Genomic DNA, 19,362 nt, shown 5'->3' on the forward strand with positions numbered 1-19,362 from the left:
TGGCATGCCGGAGCCACAACAGCAGACAGAGTGTAGACGGACACCAGCCTTTGGTCCAGTCTGTGCATGGCCCCTAGCATCTCTGCCTGATGTTCCACTGCCTGTCTCTGCATCTCCAACAGGTCTGTTAAGGTCGAATCTAGAGGCTTGTCATCTGCATGGGGCTGAGCAAGGGCCTGATCTCCAGCAGTCCTCTGAGGGTCAGAGACCTTGGTTGTCACTACCTCTGCCAGCTGTGGATTTGTGTCTGTGATGTGCACACCACTGTCGAACGTGCAGCCACTGAAGTGAATGTACTTGTTCTGGTGGAGGGTGCAGGTGAATGCAGTGATGATATATCCTCTGAGGCTTCCTCCTTAGAGGTGGGGTTGGAGATGAATCTGGGGCTAGTTTCTGTTGTGGGCCTCCCCAATTTTTTTGCTGGTATCTGCAATGGTGAAAAGAAAAATTTAGTGGAGGCCTAAGCAGGCTCTTTAATTAAAACAATGTGTTACTCTGTAGGCACATCTAACAACTGCATTCTCAATGGCTTCCTGGGGAGTCCTATCTCGCTTTCAGCACAGGCACGGTTCTGCTCCTCCCCGGCTATCTCGGCACCTGCTCCTCAATAGGAGTGAGGACTCAGAAGTCCGGAATGCCACCTCTGGTTTTGGCCCGTTCATTCTTATTTTGGGTGTTTTTAACCTGCAGATGAACAGAAGGATTGATTGTCATCTCTATGGGTGCATGAGCAGTTTAGGAGCATGCATGTCTATGGCAGCTGATGAGCCCTCCCTGGTAAGTGATTAAGAAGCCAGGATGTCCTGAAACTAATCTGAGATTGAGAGCGTGAAGTGACTGGCACACATTCATTTCAGATGTCTCATGTGCTGGTGAGTGCTGCAACCTAAACTCCTGTGTGACATCCCTGTGCACTCGCATGCTTAGACTGCCTGATGCCCTTATGAGAGTGTCAGTTTGCAGTGAGTAGACAGTGCACTTACCCCAGTGAAGCGCAGCAGATCATTCATCCCCTTCCTTCACTGCAGGGTGGTTCTTTGGTGGGGCTCCCGGGCACTAACCTCTGCTGCAACCTCTGCCCAGGCCACCATGATCAGACAGGAGGGCCTCCTGCTGCCATCCCTATGAAACAGCACCTCCCACCTTTCCTGTGTGGCTTGGAGGAGAATCTCCAGAGAGGCTTCGCTGAACCGTGGGGCCACATGTTATCTCATCTGTGACATCCTGGTCTCAGCAGAATCTGGAGCTTCTGGCTTGCAATAAGTGTATGGCTGTCCAGATGTCCTTTAAATATGGTGCCCAGACCTTTGACCCATGGGGTAACATTGGGGACAGGAACTTCCTGCCTGCTGCCAACGTGAGATTTGGTGAGCACCTCGCGGATGCATATGTAATCAGCTGAACAGCACAAGATCACGTGTGGTCAACCCCACAGGGGGAATCACTCCCACTTTCACACCCACCACCAAACTTAGAATCCAGATCGGAAGATTCAGGCTTAGAAATTAGGAGCAATAAATAGATTTGGATATATATGTACATATAGGCTAGTGCACAGCTACAAAAATATAATCAAAGACAAATGGAATGTTAATGTTCATGTTAAATAGGTGGGGGTGCATTACAAAAGAGTAGGGGTATATTCCAAAGGGGTGGAAGTTAATGCTGCACTGATATAAAGGTCTGGTTATACTGGGTACACTTCCTTACATAAGAAAAGATATACTCCTTACCTAAGAAAGGATATACTTGCCATAGAGGGAGTACAGCGAAGATTCACCAGATTGATTCCTGAGATGGTAGGATTGTTATATGAGGAGAAATTGGGCCGACTAGGCCTGTATTCACTGAAATTTAGAAGAATGAAAGGGGATCTCATTGAAACGTATAAAATCCTGAGAAGGCTGGACAGACTGGATGCAGGGATGATGTTTGCTCTGGCTGGGGGGTCTAGAACGAGGGGTCACAATCTCAGGATACGGGGTAGGCCATTTAAGACTGAGTTGAGGAGAAACTTCTTCACTCAGTGGGTGGTGAACCTGTGGAATTCTCTACCACAGAGGGCTGTGGAGGTGAAGTCACTGAATATGTTTAAGAAGGAAGTAGAGAGATTGCTAGACTCTAAAGGCATCAAGGGGTATGGGGAGAGAGCAGGAGTATGGTGTTGAGATAGAGGATCAGCCATGATCATACTGAAGGGCAGAGCAGGCTCGAAGGACCGAATTATCTACCCCTGCTTCTATTTTTCTATGTTAGAACTCATCTGCATTCAGTTTAGGCATCATATCTCAGAAAAGGTGTATTGTCCTTGGACAGGATACAGTGCAGATTCACGACAATTATATCAGGGCTTATGGGGTTAAATTATGAGGACAGCTTGCATAAACTGGGCTTGTATTTCCTTGAGTATAAAAAAATGAGGGGTAATCTAATTGAACTGTTTAAAATTATGAAAGGTTAGGAAGGACAATTACAGAGAAGATATTTCCTCTGATGGGGATAACTTCCAGGTGAGGGTTGAAAATGGTGCAGGGCTGCCTCATGGCATTTGACACTAAATAATTAAAGTACTTTAACACAATGGCCCGGATTTTCACCACAGCAGAGAGTTTCATGGAGGCAGCTGGTCAATTAATTCATCAGCGGCCTCCGCTCAAGTAGGATTTTGGTAGCCTCCGAGTATGAAACTCAGAGGCCAGGATTTTTCGGTAGTCAGGCGGGCCCAGGAGTGGTTGGGAAGCCAACCGCTGCCTGTGATCGGGCTCCAAACGCAATTTCACACTTCGCCAATTAATAGCCAGCCAGTGTGAGATGCGCACTGCAGCGCTGCCGGAGTGGGGGCGGGAGTAACGCGAGCGCGGGAAAGTTCACGCATGCGCGCAGATGCGCACAGTAAAAGCTCCCTGAGGCACAGAGCTGCCTCAAGGAGTTGAAGATTTTTAAGATAAAAAATAAAGATTTTAAAAATACTGAAAACATCTCGCCTCATGTCACTCTGTCGAATGAGCAGGGACATGTTAAGTATGAGTGTTAAAAGGTTATTTTTAATCACTGGTCAAAACCTCATCTCACACGTGGCTGAGGCTTCACCAAAAATGCAAAGGCCTTTTGGCCTTTTCACCTGCCCACCAACCGAGCCGTTGGACGGGTAGCAAAAAATTTGAGTCAATTACTTCATTAAGAGCTTTAATAGGCCACTTAATTGTCGGTGGGCGTGCTGCCGACTTCCACGCGTGCCTGCTGACCGAAATATTGCGCAAGTGCGCAATTACATCAGGACGCTTGCCTGACATCATCGTGTGTCATTTTACATTCATTCAGGTCGGATGCAGTCCCTACCGCCGTGCACAATATTCTGCCAAGAGTGGGTAGATTAGAACTGGGCCGGGATTTTACAGCCCCATCATGGTGTGTCTCCCCCCGGTGGATGCGACGAGCCATTTAAATCTCCATTCAGTTCAGCAGGACCATAATATTCCACCAGGTGGGAGGGGTCATAAAATCCTGGCCCTGGTATGAGCAAGTCTGAACTTTGTGGATTCATTTGGATAGCCAGGGTATTTCTTTGGAGAGGTAAGAGACCCCTTTGGATCTCGTCAAGACACCTTTTGGGATAGGCCAGGTGTCCTTTGAGGGAGATAGAGTGCCCTTTGGAATTGTTAAAAGTAGACATATATGTGCCTAACAAGTACATAAACTCATTTCTGTCAAGCTCATTGGAACTGTCAACAGACCTGTTAAAATCAACTGTCAGAAGTACCTGCCAAAGGGACCTGCCAAAAGGGTCAACAGGAACTCTCAACAGCACCTGTCAAAGGGGCTGTCGAAACATTTAAAAGTTCTGCCCTTTAAACCTTTGAAAAAAAAATGTCTGGAGCGTTTAAAAAAAATCATTGCTTACTATTTCACTCTGTCTGTTGACATAAGCCTTAGGCTTTCCATTACTGGATTATTGTTGCATGCCTGATTTCGTAACCATTCATTACCACAGCAGGGTGCCTGCCATTTCAGTTTGCTTGACAGCTACAAGTGGTTATAGACTCTTTGAAGTAGGACAACGAATTCCAAAGCGTGTTGTTATTAGGGATTGTGCACTTAAATGAAATGTTTCTTGTTATAAGGCTTTATTTAGTTGAAAGAATGTAAATGTAGTAATTTTTTTTAACGAATGAGTGTTTTATTCAATATAGTGAAGTCTGGAATAGACACTTAGAACTTTATTACATAGAACTTTATTTTATCTCAGATAAAAGCAAAAAACTGCGGATGCTAGAAATCCAAAAGAAAAACAAAAGTACCTGGAAAACTCAGCAGGTCTGACAGCATCTGCGGAGAGGAACACAGTTAACGTTTCGAGTTCGTATGACTCTTCAACAGAACTAAGGAAAAATAGAAAAGAGGTGAAATATAAGCTGGTTTAAGGGGGGGTGGGACAGGTAGAGCTAGATAGAGGGCCAGTGATAGGTGGAGATAACCAAAAGATGTCATGGACAAAAGGACAAAGAGGTGTTGAAGCTGGTGATATTATCTAAGGAATGTGATAATAAAGGTACAGATAGCCCTAGTGGGTGTGTGGTAGGGGGAAGGGATCAAAATAGGCTAAAAGGCAGAGATAAAACAATGGATGGAAATACATTTAAAAATAATGGAAATAGGTGGGAAAAGAAAAATCTATATAAATTATTGGGAAAAAGAGGGATCGGAAAGGGAGTGGGGATGGAGGAGAGATCCAGCTCTACCTGTCCTGCCCCCGCCTTAAACCAGCTTATATTTCACCTCTTTTCTATTTTTCCTTAGTTCTGTTGAAGAGTCACACGGACTCGAAACGTTAACTGTGTTCCTCTCCGCAGATGCTGTCAGACCTGCTGAGTTTTTCCAGGTATTTTTATTTTATCTCATCTCTGCATGAGTCCTGAGGTGGATACTAGGTGAGTTGGCATGGTAGATGTAAGGGAAAAGGGTGATGGGTAGGAGGCATGGGTTGGTACTAAGTTGCCATAGAGACTATAAAGGCCATGGGAGTGGGTGGAGGGGCATAGGTTGGCATGGAGGGTATGAGGCACCATGGGCAGTGGGTACAGGAGCATAGGTTGCATGGAGGGTATAAGGGGTCATGGAGAGGGGAGTAAAAGGGCATAGGTTGGTATGGAGGATACGAGGGCTAAGGAGGTGGGCGGAGGGAAATTGGTTGGCATGGAGGGTATGAGAGCTTATGGGTGCACACAGGGCATGAGGTGGCAGGTTAGAATGAGGGCATGAGGGGTTATGGGGTGGGTACAGGACATGTGGTTGCATAGTTTGGAATGGGTGGGGCATGGGAAGTGTGAGGGAGATTGAAGGATGAGGGCTGGAGGGATGTTTCATGTTTTATTTTTTATTTTAAAACTTTATGGACACAGTGCCCAATCCCCAAGGCAGATTCTCTGGCTCCAGCTCACCCATCAGCCTCCTCAGTTCTCCTGGGGTCGCTGGCCCCAACTTCTAATCTAGCACCCTCCCCTGGGTCGAAAATCCAATGTCAGGACAACCGTTTTTAAAGATCGAGTTTGTGGAGCTGGGAATTCTCCCAACTCTGTGTACCTGATTCACGGGCGAAGATCTAGGCCAAGTGAGGAAGAGGTGCAAATAACAGGTTTGCTTAAGTGCTATTAATTGTTGCATGAAATGGCAGACTCCTTTTACCTTGCTTGATTTGATTAGGTAATTAAACTTCATTCTGTATTGGACCATTATGCTAGGGGTTGGCACTGACTATCCTGACCAACTCAAGGGCAGCTCTCCCTTGGGCTGAGTAGTGCTCCAAAAAGAGTCTCTTTTCTCCCACAGAACTTTGTTTCATTAAAAATAATGGTAATGATGTTTGGCCTTTGATGCAGTTTTATATCCCTACTTCGCAATTCCCAATAAGGCAATCTCCCAATCAAAAGTATTCCTCATGCTTGGGGTATGTCCAAAATATTACTGTGAGGCTGATTCTGAAAATATACTGGTGTCAGCAGTCATGGAACACCTCACATTCTGTAGGGCTAATCTTCAATTGGAAAATCTAAGCTGATTTCAATGAGAATGACCTATCTTCAGCTCCAGGACTAAAACAATTTATGTTGATAAAAGTATTCATTATTCACCCGAAACCCGGGCAGCCTAAATGTCACAGACTTCACCATATGCCTTCTACCTAGAAATGTTCAGATCAAGTAAACCAAAATTCATTTTTCTTTGTGTATTGAATTAACAGAATCTAGTCATCAAATACCTGTGTTTATATTTTCATGTAGAGATATAACTACTGTGATGAAGACATTATCAATCGTTATCCCCCTAACCAGAGTGCCATCGAGGATATGCCTGAGCTCATACAGATAAAGGAGAAAAATATACCTGAAGTTGAGAATGTTTGCAGCTATGTATCACCCATCCATACATCCTGCCCAAAGGTCAGTGTCACCTTTTCCTTCATGTATGTGGTATTGTCAAAAGTTAGAGAGTAACAGAAGACAAAGTAATACAGTGTAAGTGTTGTAAGGTTGTTAGGTGTCTCACTAAGAGGCCTAGAATCTTGTGTGGTTGAAGCTATTTATTGTTAACACACAACTATATACATATCTCCAAGGTATAGCCCTTACTAGGTGCTGTCTTCATGCCAACTTCTCTAAGTACACGATCCACCATCATGTGATTCTACCTCATATTGTGGGCAGTAGTGTTTCCCCAGTCCCACATTAACCCTTACTAACCCAAACACCCTTATACTGCAGTAAGAGGCTGTTCCTTTATCATTGAATCTAGGTTAAATGCAGCCCAGACATGAGAAATGAAGTCTTCATAAGAGGTGTTTTTGGTACAAGTCTCAATCTGGACTATTCCAGTCCTTGAGTTCTTATGATTTTAATTCTATTTTAATTATTTTTCTAAATTTAAACTTAATCTGGCCCTACCTAACTGGGTTATTTCAGGTTTACTCTATATGTTTTTTATCCAAATCTTTGCTATTAAATCTTGAACCATCATACTATTCAGAAATAGATATAATAATTGCTTCGGAGATTGCAATTAAGTTGATACTTTGGAAGCAAAAACCTGCATAGAAAAGCATTGTTATTATAATACATTGACATTGAAAGTCTGGAAACAAATGTGGTTTATTGTCCAAATTACTGCTTGTCACTAGCCAGTCCTAATCCTCATTCAGTGCCTTTTATTTTAAATGCAACAGAAGTATTGGAATGAAGAATACAGATGTTCCAATTGAAGTTCAGTGTGAAAGCAGAAAAACTGAAGTTATCTGGAATTTTGCATTGATTCTGATCCTCAGTGTGACTTTGTAGCAGCTTTGTGTGAATTTAATACATGTTTCAGACCATGATGGAGAAATTCCCATTGTGAAGGACTTACACAAAAAAAAGAGTAACCTTGACAGTTTCCCTTTAAAACTGTAGAGATCCCAGTGTGTTGCGTGTGTGCTGTGCGTGTGTGACTACCTGGTGCAAATCGATTGTCTTTGCAGGTGGTCTCTGTGGAAAGTTGGAGAATTTCCATTCACAGCTAGCAAGTCACCAGTAACGTTGCTTGTGCTATTGCCCTTTAGAACCACCTGCTGGCAGGATCTGTGAATTCAGCACAAAATCAAGACTTAAAATAAGTTAAGTAATAAAAACAGCAGTCTCTGGAAAATGTTGCAGTCTGATTAAGGTGGCATCAAGCTGCATTGTATTGGGCAGTGCAGAAATGTACAGGACCAGAAAGGCCACACTGATATATGTGACAAGTCGCATAGTTCAAAAGGTTTCATCTCGCATGTAGACAGCATATATGAAAAGCCACAGGCATACGGTCCATGATTTTTGATAAATTATGGATGAAAAATTGCAGGCTGGGTAGCATGATTTTCCTATCTGCATTAGCTGTGCACAAGGCCCTGCCAGCAGCATGACACCTTGCAAAATTTACCCACGTGTCTAGAAATCCTCAATTTCTTTTCACCAAAAATCTCTCTTAGTTCCTTCTTGAATTAGTCAACATTATCCACCTCCATTGCCTCCCACACATTAACTGCATACTGTGTAAAAGAGTTATGTCTAAACTATAAGTTCAACTTCCCTCTTCAGAGTATGTCCATACTCTCTGCTTTGTTTGCAATGGCCCTAGCAATAGTGTGTTTGCTAGTTCTAATCACAGATCAGCCATTTGCCTCACTTCATATCCAGAGATTAAATTATGAATTCTATTATAAAGACACCAATTAACCCAGAATTAGCTACTTTTACTGGGTGATCTGTTTCATATATCCACTATCTCTTGTGAAAATACATATTTTAATCTTGCACAAGATTTCCTGAAATTTGTGTTACGGACAGGAGGGGGTTTAATCTAAACAAACCTGATTTCTCCTCTCACTAGCCGTCTGTAAACAGAAAGGTGTAATGATTTTGATTTCCCTCCTTTATGTTGCATTCCCCAACCCCTCAGTTTGCTACATAGCCACCAGTGCATTCATTCAATAAAAGACGGATAGAGAGGGACAGATTTACAGGGCAAAGACCACAAAGCAACAGCTTACTATTTCACCTGAGCCCAGGGTCCAGAGTCAAAGTCCAATGGTGTATTCTTTCACAGAGGTCGACAGGCTGAAGATTACTGCTAGATAATTCACTTTTTCAGTAGAAATTACATCCACGATGGGATAGGCACGTAGAGATAAATTAGCCTTGTAGGTGCTGGTACAGGAGTTTAGACGTTCCAGTAGGAACAGTGTAGAATGGGGCCAGGCATTCACCTGGACCAAGCCCTTGTTCCAAGCTGCTGCTTGCTAAATGGAAAATGGCAGGCTGAGTGGCAGTACAGCAAGGCAGGGTGACTGGCTCTCCCAGCTAGAGGGTTCACGTGACATGACTCCCGCTTCTCCACTTTGGCATTGACAAAGGATGTACATTCCTTTGTCTAGATTCTTGAGATTGTTACTGTCCAACCATTAAGAATTTGAAAGGAAAGGTGCAGGGTCCTTTGTCCTAGCAGACAGGTAATCTCTGTTGGCCAGACCTGGTTTAAGAAATGTAGCTGCCCTTTGTATAATTTCCTTTGAACTTGGTTTCTGCTGCTCAGAAGGTTGTTAGCATCTCTTCAGAGATAACGAGGTGCAAATTTCTTTGATACTGCTAGATTAGTTCTTATTGTTCAAAGATCACAGCCAGAAAGTTCCTTTTGTTCAGGGTTACAGGCAACCAAAGCTTCAGCCTTTTTAAATTCTTTGTCCAGTTTTTAAAATTTTAGAAGTGGCCAAGTCAATATATATATTTCACAAAAATATAGTGGGAGGTCTTGCTCTGGGACATTTGGAATCCAATTATTTTTCCTTTTCTAACAAGACACCCTTTCGTGGTATTCACATGTTTACTGCTTACACTTTGCTGTTTATATCTGCATCAAGCTGCATCATGTTTTGAGTCCCAACACCTTAATGATGAGGCAGAATAGCAGCAGAGAAGGAAAGAAAAGGAAGCTAATCCTGTACTCCAGATCCCACCACTGCGTGGGACGTCCTGCCCAAGGTTTGCAGGCTGAGAATTGGCCTATTCAGTTACACAGAGTTACATGGCAGAAACTTGTGGTCCTGAGTAAACATCATCCTCGAATCGAGGAACAGTCAACGATAATATTGACCTTACATACACATCAAACTACATTCGGAACATAGGAACAGGTTTAGCCCCTCAAACCTGTTCCACCATTCATTGAGATCATGGCTGATTTGCATTCTAACTCTATGCTGGCCTTTGCTCCATATCCCTTAATACCCTGGGTTAAGAAAAAAACTTTCAATCTTGGTTTTAAAATTAACAATTGATTAAGCACCAATTGGTATTTACGGTAGTCTCAAACTTTAACACCCTTTGTGTGTAGAGGTGTTTTCTAATTTCGCTCCTGAAAAGTCTGACTCTAGCTTTTAGATTACGTCCTTTAGTCCTAAACTTCCCAACCAATGGAAATACTTTCTTTCTACCCTATCTGCTCTCCTTAAAACCTTGAAAATTTTGATCAAATCACCCTTTAATGTTCTAAAATCCAGGGAATACAACCCTAGTTTGTGTAATCTCTCCTTGTAATTTAACCCTTTGAGTCTTGGTATCATTCTAGTAAATCAACCCTGCACTCCCTCTGCCAATACAGCTTTCGTAAGGCGTGATACTCAGAATTGTTCACAGTACTCCAGATGTGGTCTAACCAGCTTTGTATAGCTGAAACATGGCTTCTCCTCTTTGTATTCTGGTCATCTAAATATAAATATATAGATAAATTCCATTAGCCTTTTTGATTATTTTCTACACCTGTTCATGATAATTTAATGATCTATGTGCCTGGATCTCCACTGTTTCTCACTTTTCACCATTTAGGAAATACTCTGTTCTATCCTTTTCAGGCCTAAAGCAGATGACCTCACATTTCCCTACATTGAAACCATTTGCAACATTTTTCTCATTCACATAACCTATTAATTTCTCTTTGCAGCTTCCATCTACACTACTTACAATGTTGCCTATCTTTGAGTCATTGGCAGATTTCGGATATGTGTCTTTCTATCCATCATCTAAGACATTAATAACTATGGTGAATGTTGAGGCCCCAACACAGATCCTTGCAGGACAGCATTAGTCACATCCTGCCAATTAGATTACCTATCCATTATCCCTACTCTCTTATCTGCTGCCACTCAGTCAATTTCCCAGCCAGGTCAATAATTTGCCTTCAATTCTATGAGCTTCAAAGAAAACTGAACTTTCTTAGCCCAAATGCTTAATTTGTGTAAATCTGTTGTTTTGTTCTTTATTCTTTTCTTTCATGGGATGTGGGCATTGCTGGCAAGGCCAGAGCATTTGTTGCCCATCCCTAATTTCCCTTGGCTTGCTAAACCATTTCAGAGGGCAGGTTAGAGTCAACAACATTACTCTGGGTCTGGAGTCAAATGTAGGCCAGACCAGGTAAGGATGGCAGATTTCTTCCCCTAAAGGGAACTAGATTGGTTTTTGCAACAATCAATGATAGTCGTCATGGTCACACTTACTGCGAGTAGCTTTTAATTCCAAATTTATTAATTAAATTTAAATTCCACCTTGGAGGGATTTGAACCCATGTCCATAGAGCATTAGCCTGGACCCTCTAGATTACTAGCATAGTAACATTATCATCACGCCACCATATCCCCTAGATTGATTACTGCTTCACAGAGCTTTGTGTCACTAGCAAATAGATGGCTTGTGTGATATCATTCATGATTCCTTTTGTTCCTGGAATACATAAATAGCAAGGAATAACAGTTTCAGTACAAGATAGTTAAACTCACAAGTCACACCTAGCTTAGGGCTGGGAAATGGAGAGAGAGGGGAAGGTATGGTAATAAAAGCAAAGTACTACAGATGCTGGAAATATGAAATAAAAACAGAAAATGCCAGAAAAACTCAGCAGGTTTGGCAGCATCTGTGGAGAGAGAAACAGATTTAACATTTCAAGTCCATATTATTCATGGCCAGTGATAGGTGGGGACACAGGAGGGATTGACAAAGATGTCATAAACTAAAGGACAAAGGGAGTTTTAATGGTAGTGGTTAGTGCTAAAAAAGGTGCTGATAGTGGCATTAAGGTAAGAAAGCAGAATGTGATGACAGCAGAACAAGGGTAGCATTGTGTGAAGGAACAACATGAAACTAGTAACAGATGGCCCTGTAGGGGATGGGCTGGGGGGACAGGCAGTGGTTGGGGAAAAAGGATAGAAAATGGGGTAGAGGGGGGTTAAAAAAGGGGATACAACCATGGATGAATGAATACAAATAAAAATAAGTGGATAAAAAGTAAAAATAAATGTAGAAAAAAGGGGATAAAAAAGGGGGTGGGGTGAAAGAGAGAATTCCCCAGGAACAGTACCTCACCTTCCGATTAGGCACTTATCAGCCTTCTGGACTTAACATTGAGTTGAACAACTTCAGATCATGAACTCTCTCCTCCAACCTTATTTCCCAGTATCAGATCCAGAAATGCTTCCTCCCTAGTTTTTTTTTTGTAAAAATATACTTTATTCATAAAAAATCTTCAATCACATTCAAAACCATTTCAAAAACAACATTACAAGGGTACAATCCAGGTTAAACTTTTACAAAATGTATCACCAGGTGCATCAGTACAAACAATATTACAATCATTTACAGCCTTTCATTTTGATCTGTACAGCCCGAGGGGCTCTAAACAGTTCCCAGTCTCTCGGTGCGCTGTGGTAGAAAGGTCTTAGACAGCGACCCTTCCCCATTGCGCCTTTGCGGCAGCTGCCCCAAGCTTTAGTGCGTCCCTCAGCACGTAGTCCTGGACTTTGGATTGTGCCAGTCCGCAACAATCGGTCGGGGACAACTCTTTGTGCTGGAAGACCAACAAGTTTCGGGCAGACCAAAGCGCGTCTTTCACCGAGTTGATGATCCTCCAGCTGCAGTCGATGTTTGTCTCGGTGTGTGTCCCTGGGAACAGCCCGTAGAGCACAGAGTCCTGTGTCACAGAACTGCTCGGGATGAACCTCGACAGCAACCACTGCATCTCTCTCCAGACTTTCTTTGCAAAGGCACAATCCACAAGGAGGTGAACAACGGTCTCTTCCCCACCACAGCCACCTCGAGGGCATCGTGCAGAGGGGGTGAGACTCCTGGCGTGTAGGAAGGATCTGACGGGGAGGGCCTTTCTCACCACCAGCCAAGCTACGTCTTGGTGCTTGTTGGAAAGTTCTGGCGATGAGGCATTCTGCCAAATGACTTTGACAGTCTGCTCGGGGAACCATCCCACAGGGTCCACCCTCTCCTTATCCCTCAGGGCCTCTAGGACGTTACGTGCTGACCACTGCCTGATGGACTTGTGGTCAAAGGTGTTTTTCTGCATAAATTTTTCCACCAGGGACAGGTGGTACGGCACGGTCCAACTACTTGGAGCGTTCCGCGGCAGCGTGGCCAGACCCATCCTTCGCAACACCGGGGACAGGTAGAACCTCAGCACGTAGTGACACTTGGTGTTTGCGTACTGAGGGTCTACGCACCGCTTGATGCAGCCACACACAAAGGTGGCCATCAGTATGAGGGCGATGTTGGGCACGTTTTTTCCCCCTTTATCTGGAGGCTTGAACATCGCGTCCCTGCAGACACGATCCATTTTCGACCTCCAGATAAAGCGGAAGATGGCTCGAGTGATCGCCATCGCGCAGGAGTGTGGAATGGGCCAGACCTGCGCCACGTACAGCAACAGCGAGAGTACCTCACACCTGATGACCAGGTTCTTACCCGCCATGGAGAGGGAGCGTCGCTCCCACATGCCCAGTTTCCTTTTCACCATAGCCACTCGCTCCTTCCAGTTTCTAACGCATGCCCCGGTCCCTCCGAACCATATCCCCAGCACCTTCAGGCCGTCAGCCCTGACAGTGAAGGGGACAAAGGATCGGTCAGCCCAGTTCCCAAAGAACATGGCCTCGCTCTTCCCACGATTTACCTTGGCTCCCGAGGCCAGTTCGAACTGGTCGCAGACGTGCATCAGTCTGCGCACCGACAGCGGATCCGAGCAGAAGACGGCGACGTCGTCCATGTACAGGGAGGCTTTTACCTGAGTGCCTCCACTGCCTGGGATCGTCACTCCTCTTATGCCCGGATCCTTCCTGATGGACTCGGCAAAGGGTTCTATGCAGCACACGAAAAGGACAGGCGAGAGAGGACAGCCCTGCCTGACTCCAGATTTAATCGGAAAGCTATCTGTTTCCCACCCATTGATTGAGACTGCGCTACTGATGTTAGTGTAGAGCAGTTGGATCCAATTTCGAATTCCCTCCCCAAACCCCATTTTGGAGAGCACATCCCCCATGTAGGTGTGCGATATTCTGTCAAAGGCCTTCTCCTGATCCAAGCTGATGAGGCAGGTATCCACACCCCTGTCCTGTACATAGGCAATCGTATCCCTGAGCAGCGCCAGGCTGTCAGAGATCTTCCTGCCTGGCACAGAGCAGGTCTGGTCAGGGTGAATCACCAATTCCAGAGCGGATTTGACCCGGTTGGCGATGACCTTGGACAGAATCTTATAGTCCACATTCAACAGTGAAATGGGTCGCCAATTTCTAATTTCCTCCCTTTCCCCCTTGTGCTTGTAGATGAGGGTGATGATGCCTTTCCTCATGGATTCTGACATGCTGCCGGCCAGGAGCATACTCTCGTACACTTCTAGCAGGTCTGGGCCGATCAAGTCCCACAGAGCCGAATACAACTCCGCCGGCAGGCCGTCGCTTCCGGGGGTTTTACTCTTCTCGAAGGACTCGAGGGCCTTAGTCAGTTCGTCAGGAGTTAGCGGTTTGTCTAGGCTCTCCCGCGTACTGTGGTCTAAGACCTCCGTGATAGAGGACAGGAAGGACTGGGAGGCCGTGCTGTCCGTGGGCTTCACGTCATACAGACCGGCATAAAAGGATTTGCTGATCCTCAGAATGTCGGACCGTGATGACTTTACTGAGCCGTCTTCTTCCTTCAGGCTGCTGATCACAGAGCGCTCTCTGTGTACCTTTTGGAAGAAGAAACGTGAGCACGTCTCATCCTGCTCCACGGAGCGGACTCTGGAACGGAAGATGATCTTGGAGGCCTCCGAGGCAAAGTGCGAGGCTTGCTGGCCCTTCACCTCTTGGAGCTCCTCCTTGACATCGACCCCCATCGACTGCAGCCGGAGCAGATTCTGCATCTTTTCCTGGAGTCGGGACATTTCCCTCTGTTCCTTTCTAGCTTTCTGGGTGCCTTTGCGGATGAAAAACCTCTTGATGCTTCCCTTGATCACTTCCCACCAGTGTGTCAGGGACTCAAAGAGGGGTTTCACGGTTCTCCAACCTTTGTAATCCCTCTTGAGCTCCTCAATGTTCTCTGGGGTCAGCAGTTGCACATTTAGCTTCCATGCCCCCCTGCCCACCCTCAGGTCTTCCTCCAAGTGGCAGTCCGCCAGTAGGAGGCAGTGGTCAGAGAAGAACACCGGCTTGACCTCGGTGGATCTGACTGTGAATGCACGGGACACAAACAGGAAGTCTATCCTGGAACGAATGGACCCGTCTGGCCGCGACCAGGTGTATCTACGCTGCGCTCCGTCTGCAGGGTTGCTGAAGACGTCGTGCAGCTTGGCATCCTTAACTGTTTCCATCAGGGATCTGGACGTAGCGTCCAATCTGCTTCCGGCCCTGCCGGATCGTCCAGCCGCATCGATGATGCAGTTGAAGTCCCCGCCCAGAATGACCGGCCTGGAGGTCGCCAGCAGCAGTGGGAGCTGCTGAAAAACCTCCAGCCGCTCAGCCCCTTGTGCCGGGCCGTACACGTTAATTAACCGGAGTGGAGCGTTCTTGTACATTACGTCTGCTACCAGGAGTCGCCCGCCCACCACCTCCTTGACCTCGGAGACGGTGAAGTTGCCTCCCCGCAGCAGAATACCCAGGCCGGAGGAACGAGAGTCGTTTCCGCCCGACCAGATCGATGGCCCGTGGGACCACCATCGTGACCATTGCCTGTAGGAGCTGAGGTGCGGTATCGCACACTCCTGCAGAAACAACAGGTCAGCTTTGACCTTGGCTAGGTAGTCCAAGGTCGCAACACATCGCGTAGTAGATTTAATGCTACGCACATTTATGGATACAATCTTTAAACCCATATTAAAGCATTTATTCTCCTACCAAACCCACTGTCTCTGAGAGTCCCAGACCTTTAGTCTGCTCCTTCATACCCGTAGTCCTCCCTAGTTGGCCCAAGAACATACCAGTCAATGAAGCGCTCCTGAACACATTACAGAAATTGCTCCCCACCTCCCCCTTTCCTCTTCACTTCAATGTTATCCGAATCAACATTTGAATAAGTAAAATTCCCAATATCAGCACTCTATAGTTCTTGCACAACTCTGATTTCCCTGTAGATTTGTTCCTCTATCGCTCTTTCACTATTTGGAGGCCTATAGAATAACCCCCAGTAGCTTGATCATACCTTATGCATTTACATATATGTGTTCTAATCCTGTCTTTGTATTTCTCATAGTCCTTCTCAGACTGGTCCTATCTAATATCGTATTACTTCCTTCTCTAGTACCATCCAACACTCTCACTCCTTTACGATCCTTATTCCTCCTTTCTACTTCTTTATATGGCTGCCTATCTTCTACCAATTTATTTTAAACCCTCCCCAACCACATTAGTGAACTAGTCCTGTTGAGATGCAACCCATTCCTTTTGAACAGCTGCTTCCTGCCCAGAACTGGACCCAATGTCCCAAGACTCTGAAGCCCTCCCCTGCACCATGCCTCAAGCCCTGTTTTTCAGCTTCATCTTACTCTCTGGGCAGGATTTTTAGGTCAGTGTGCGGGCGCGATCGGCAGGCCCGGGAGCAGCCGGGGAATGTACAGCTTTCTGCAATCAGCCCCCGACCACAATTTAATGCTGGCTGGCCAATTAATGGCCAGCCAGCGTGAAGTGTGCACTGATATGATCAGTGCTGCCGAGACGGAAGCAGGAGAAGGGCGAGCGCTGAGGTCAGCGCGAGCGCGGGGGACGCTCACAGAAAGCTCCCTGAAAGCGGGGAGCTGCCTCAGGGAGCTGAAGACTTTAAAAGTATCAAATAAAGATTTTTAAATCTGGAAAAAAAATGTTCATGCAACACAAGCAGCCACCTGAGCATGGACGTTATAAAAATTCTGTGCATAGATTTTTACGTTTTTTAATTTAACAACGGAAACCTCATCGTGCCCTTGGATGAGGTTTCCTGAAAAATGCAAAGGCCGCCTGGCCGATTCGCCCACCTGCCAACCGTAACATTGGACGGGCAGCAAAAAATCCCAGTTAATTGCACCATTAATGGACTTAATAGCCCTCTTAATTGTCAGCGGGCGCGCTTCCGAGTTTGACGCATGCCAGCCGACCGAAATATCGCGTGAGTGCACGATGATGTTGGGATGCTCACCTAACATCATCATGCGTTGTTTTATGCTCGAGCGAGCCAGGCGTGTGCCCGTCCACTCAGCAAAGATTTCTGGGCCTCTATGTCTTTCAATGACCTACCTCATTACCCAGATTCAGATCCAGCATGCCCTCGTCCAGTATGGGCCAGAAACATACTGATCAAGAAAATTCTCATGAGCAGACTTCAAAAACTCTTCCTCCCCGCTGTCCTTTACACTATTTATATCCTAGTCTATATTAGGATAATCAAAGTTCCCATTATCTCTGCTCTATAGTTCTTGCAGTTCTCTGTAATTTCAAACTTGCTCCTGTATATCTTTCCCACTAGTTGGTGGCCTATAGAATACACCCAGTAGTGTATTGGCACCTTTGTTGTTTCTTAACGCTAAACAAATAGGTTCTGTTCTTGACTCCTCCAGGAGTTTCTTACAGTTCGATTATTAACAACATCTAGGACCCAAAAGACAACAACAACAAAAGATAACCAAAAGACAACAAAACAATAACAAGGCAAGAGGCATGGCTGAGGTGTTAAATGAATGCTTTGCATCTGTCTTTACCTACAAGGCAGATGCTGCCCAGGCCATGGTGACAGAGGAGGAAACTCAGTTTCTAGAAAGGTTTAAAATTAATAAGGAAGAGATATTGGATAAGCTGTCGGTACTTAAAGTTGATAAGGAACCTGGACCAGATGAGATGCAGCCAAGAATATTGAAGGAAGTGAGAATGGAAATTGCAGAAACACTGGCAATAATCTTTCAATGTTTTCTGGATTCGGGGGAGGCGCTGGAGGACTAGAGAATTGCAAACATTGCCCCCTTGTTCAAAAAAGGTTGTAAAGATCTATCCTGCAATTACAGACCAGTTAGTTTAACTTCAGTGGTGGGGAAACGTCTAGAAACAATTATTCGGGATAGAATTAATAGTCACATGGAAAAATGTCAATTGATTCGGAAGAGTCAGCATGGATTTGTTAAAGGAAAATCGTGTCTAACTAACTTGCTGGAGTTTTTTGAAGAGGTAACAAAGATGGTTGATGAGGGCAAGGCCATTGATGTGGTGTATATGGACTTCCAAAAGGCGTTCGATACAGTGCCACCCAACAGGCTTGTGAGGAAAGTTATAGGTCATGGACTAAAAGGGACAGCAGCAACATGGATACAAAATTGGCTGAGGGATAGCAAACAGAGATTAATGGTTAATGGATATTTTTCAGGAAGGTTTGTAGTGGAGTTCCCCAGGGGTCAGTACTGGGACCCTTGCTTTTCCTGATATATATATATATATATATATATATATAAATGATCTAGATCTTGGTGTGCAGGGGACAATTTCAAAGTTTACAGATGACACAAAATTTGGAAGAATTGTAAACTGTGAGGAGGACAGTGTCGAACTTCAAAAGGACATTGACACATTGGTGGAGTGAGCAGATAGGTGGCAGATGAAGTTCAATGCAGAGAAGTGTGAGGTGATACACTTTGGTACAAAGAACATGAAGAGACAGTATAAAATAAAAGATACTGCTCTAAAGGATGTGCAGGAGCAGAGATACTGGGTGTATATGTACATAAGTCATTAAAGGTGGCAGGACAGGTAGAGAGAGCTGTTTCTAAACATAGAGTATTCTAGGCTTCATTAATAGTGGCATAGAGTACAACAGCAGGGAGGTTATGATGAACTTATATAAAACACTGGTTAGACCTCTGGAGTACTGCGTACAGTTCTGGGCACCACACTATAGGAAGGATATGAACGCATTGGAGAGAGTGCAGAAGAGGTTTACGAGAATGGTTCCAGGACGAAGTACTTCAGTTATGAAGAAAGATTGGAGAAGTTGGGACTGTTTTCCTTGGAGAGGAGAAGGCTAAGAGAAGACTTGATAGAAGTTTTCAAAATCATGAGGGGTCTGGACAGAGTAGAGTAAACGAATCAAGAATCAGAGGGCCAGTTTTTGTAAAAGAAGCAACTGCGAGGTGAGAAAAAACGTTTTCACACAGCGTGTAGTTAGGGTTTGGACTGCACTGCCTGGAAGTGTGGTGGAGGCAGGTTCATTTGAGGCATTCAAGAGGGCATTGGATGATTATTTAAATAGAAACAATATGCAGGGTTACGGGGAAAAGGCAGGAGATTGGCACTAAGTTAAAATGCTCAGAGAGCCAGTGCAGACATGATGGGCCAAATGGCCTTCTTCTACACCTTAACAATTCTGTGATTCTGTGAACAAGAACACATAACATTGTGGCAACAAATGTCAATGAGTAAACCTAAAGCATTTTAAATTGATTTAGTGCCGATTTGGAGAATTGACCCCCATTAGTGCCAGAAGAAAAACTTAATGAATTGTGAGAAAACGAAAAGCAAAATGTTGACCAGCACAGCAATGA

General features: G+C 44.9%; 1 protein-coding gene across 5 annotated transcripts in view; it reads left to right on the forward strand.

Annotated features, from left to right (window-relative positions):
- dlg3 (discs, large homolog 3 (Drosophila)) overlaps positions 1 to 19,362 on the forward strand; it is a 693,738-nt gene that overhangs the window by 251,515 nt on the left and 422,861 nt on the right. For all 5 annotated transcript variants that reach the window (XM_078547000.1, XM_078546998.1, XM_078547010.1 and 2 more), the window contains exon 4: positions 6,279 to 6,437. In XM_078547000.1, coding sequence (XP_078403126.1) covers positions 6,279 to 6,437 — 159 coding nt within the window. The remainder of the gene's footprint in view (positions 1 to 6,278; positions 6,438 to 19,362) is intronic.

Source organism: Cetorhinus maximus, chromosome 8, assembly GCF_964194155.1.
Source record: "Cetorhinus maximus chromosome 8, sCetMax3.hap1.1, whole genome shotgun sequence".
In the NCBI taxonomy this organism is placed as follows: Eukaryota; Metazoa; Chordata; class Chondrichthyes; order Lamniformes; family Cetorhinidae; genus Cetorhinus; species Cetorhinus maximus.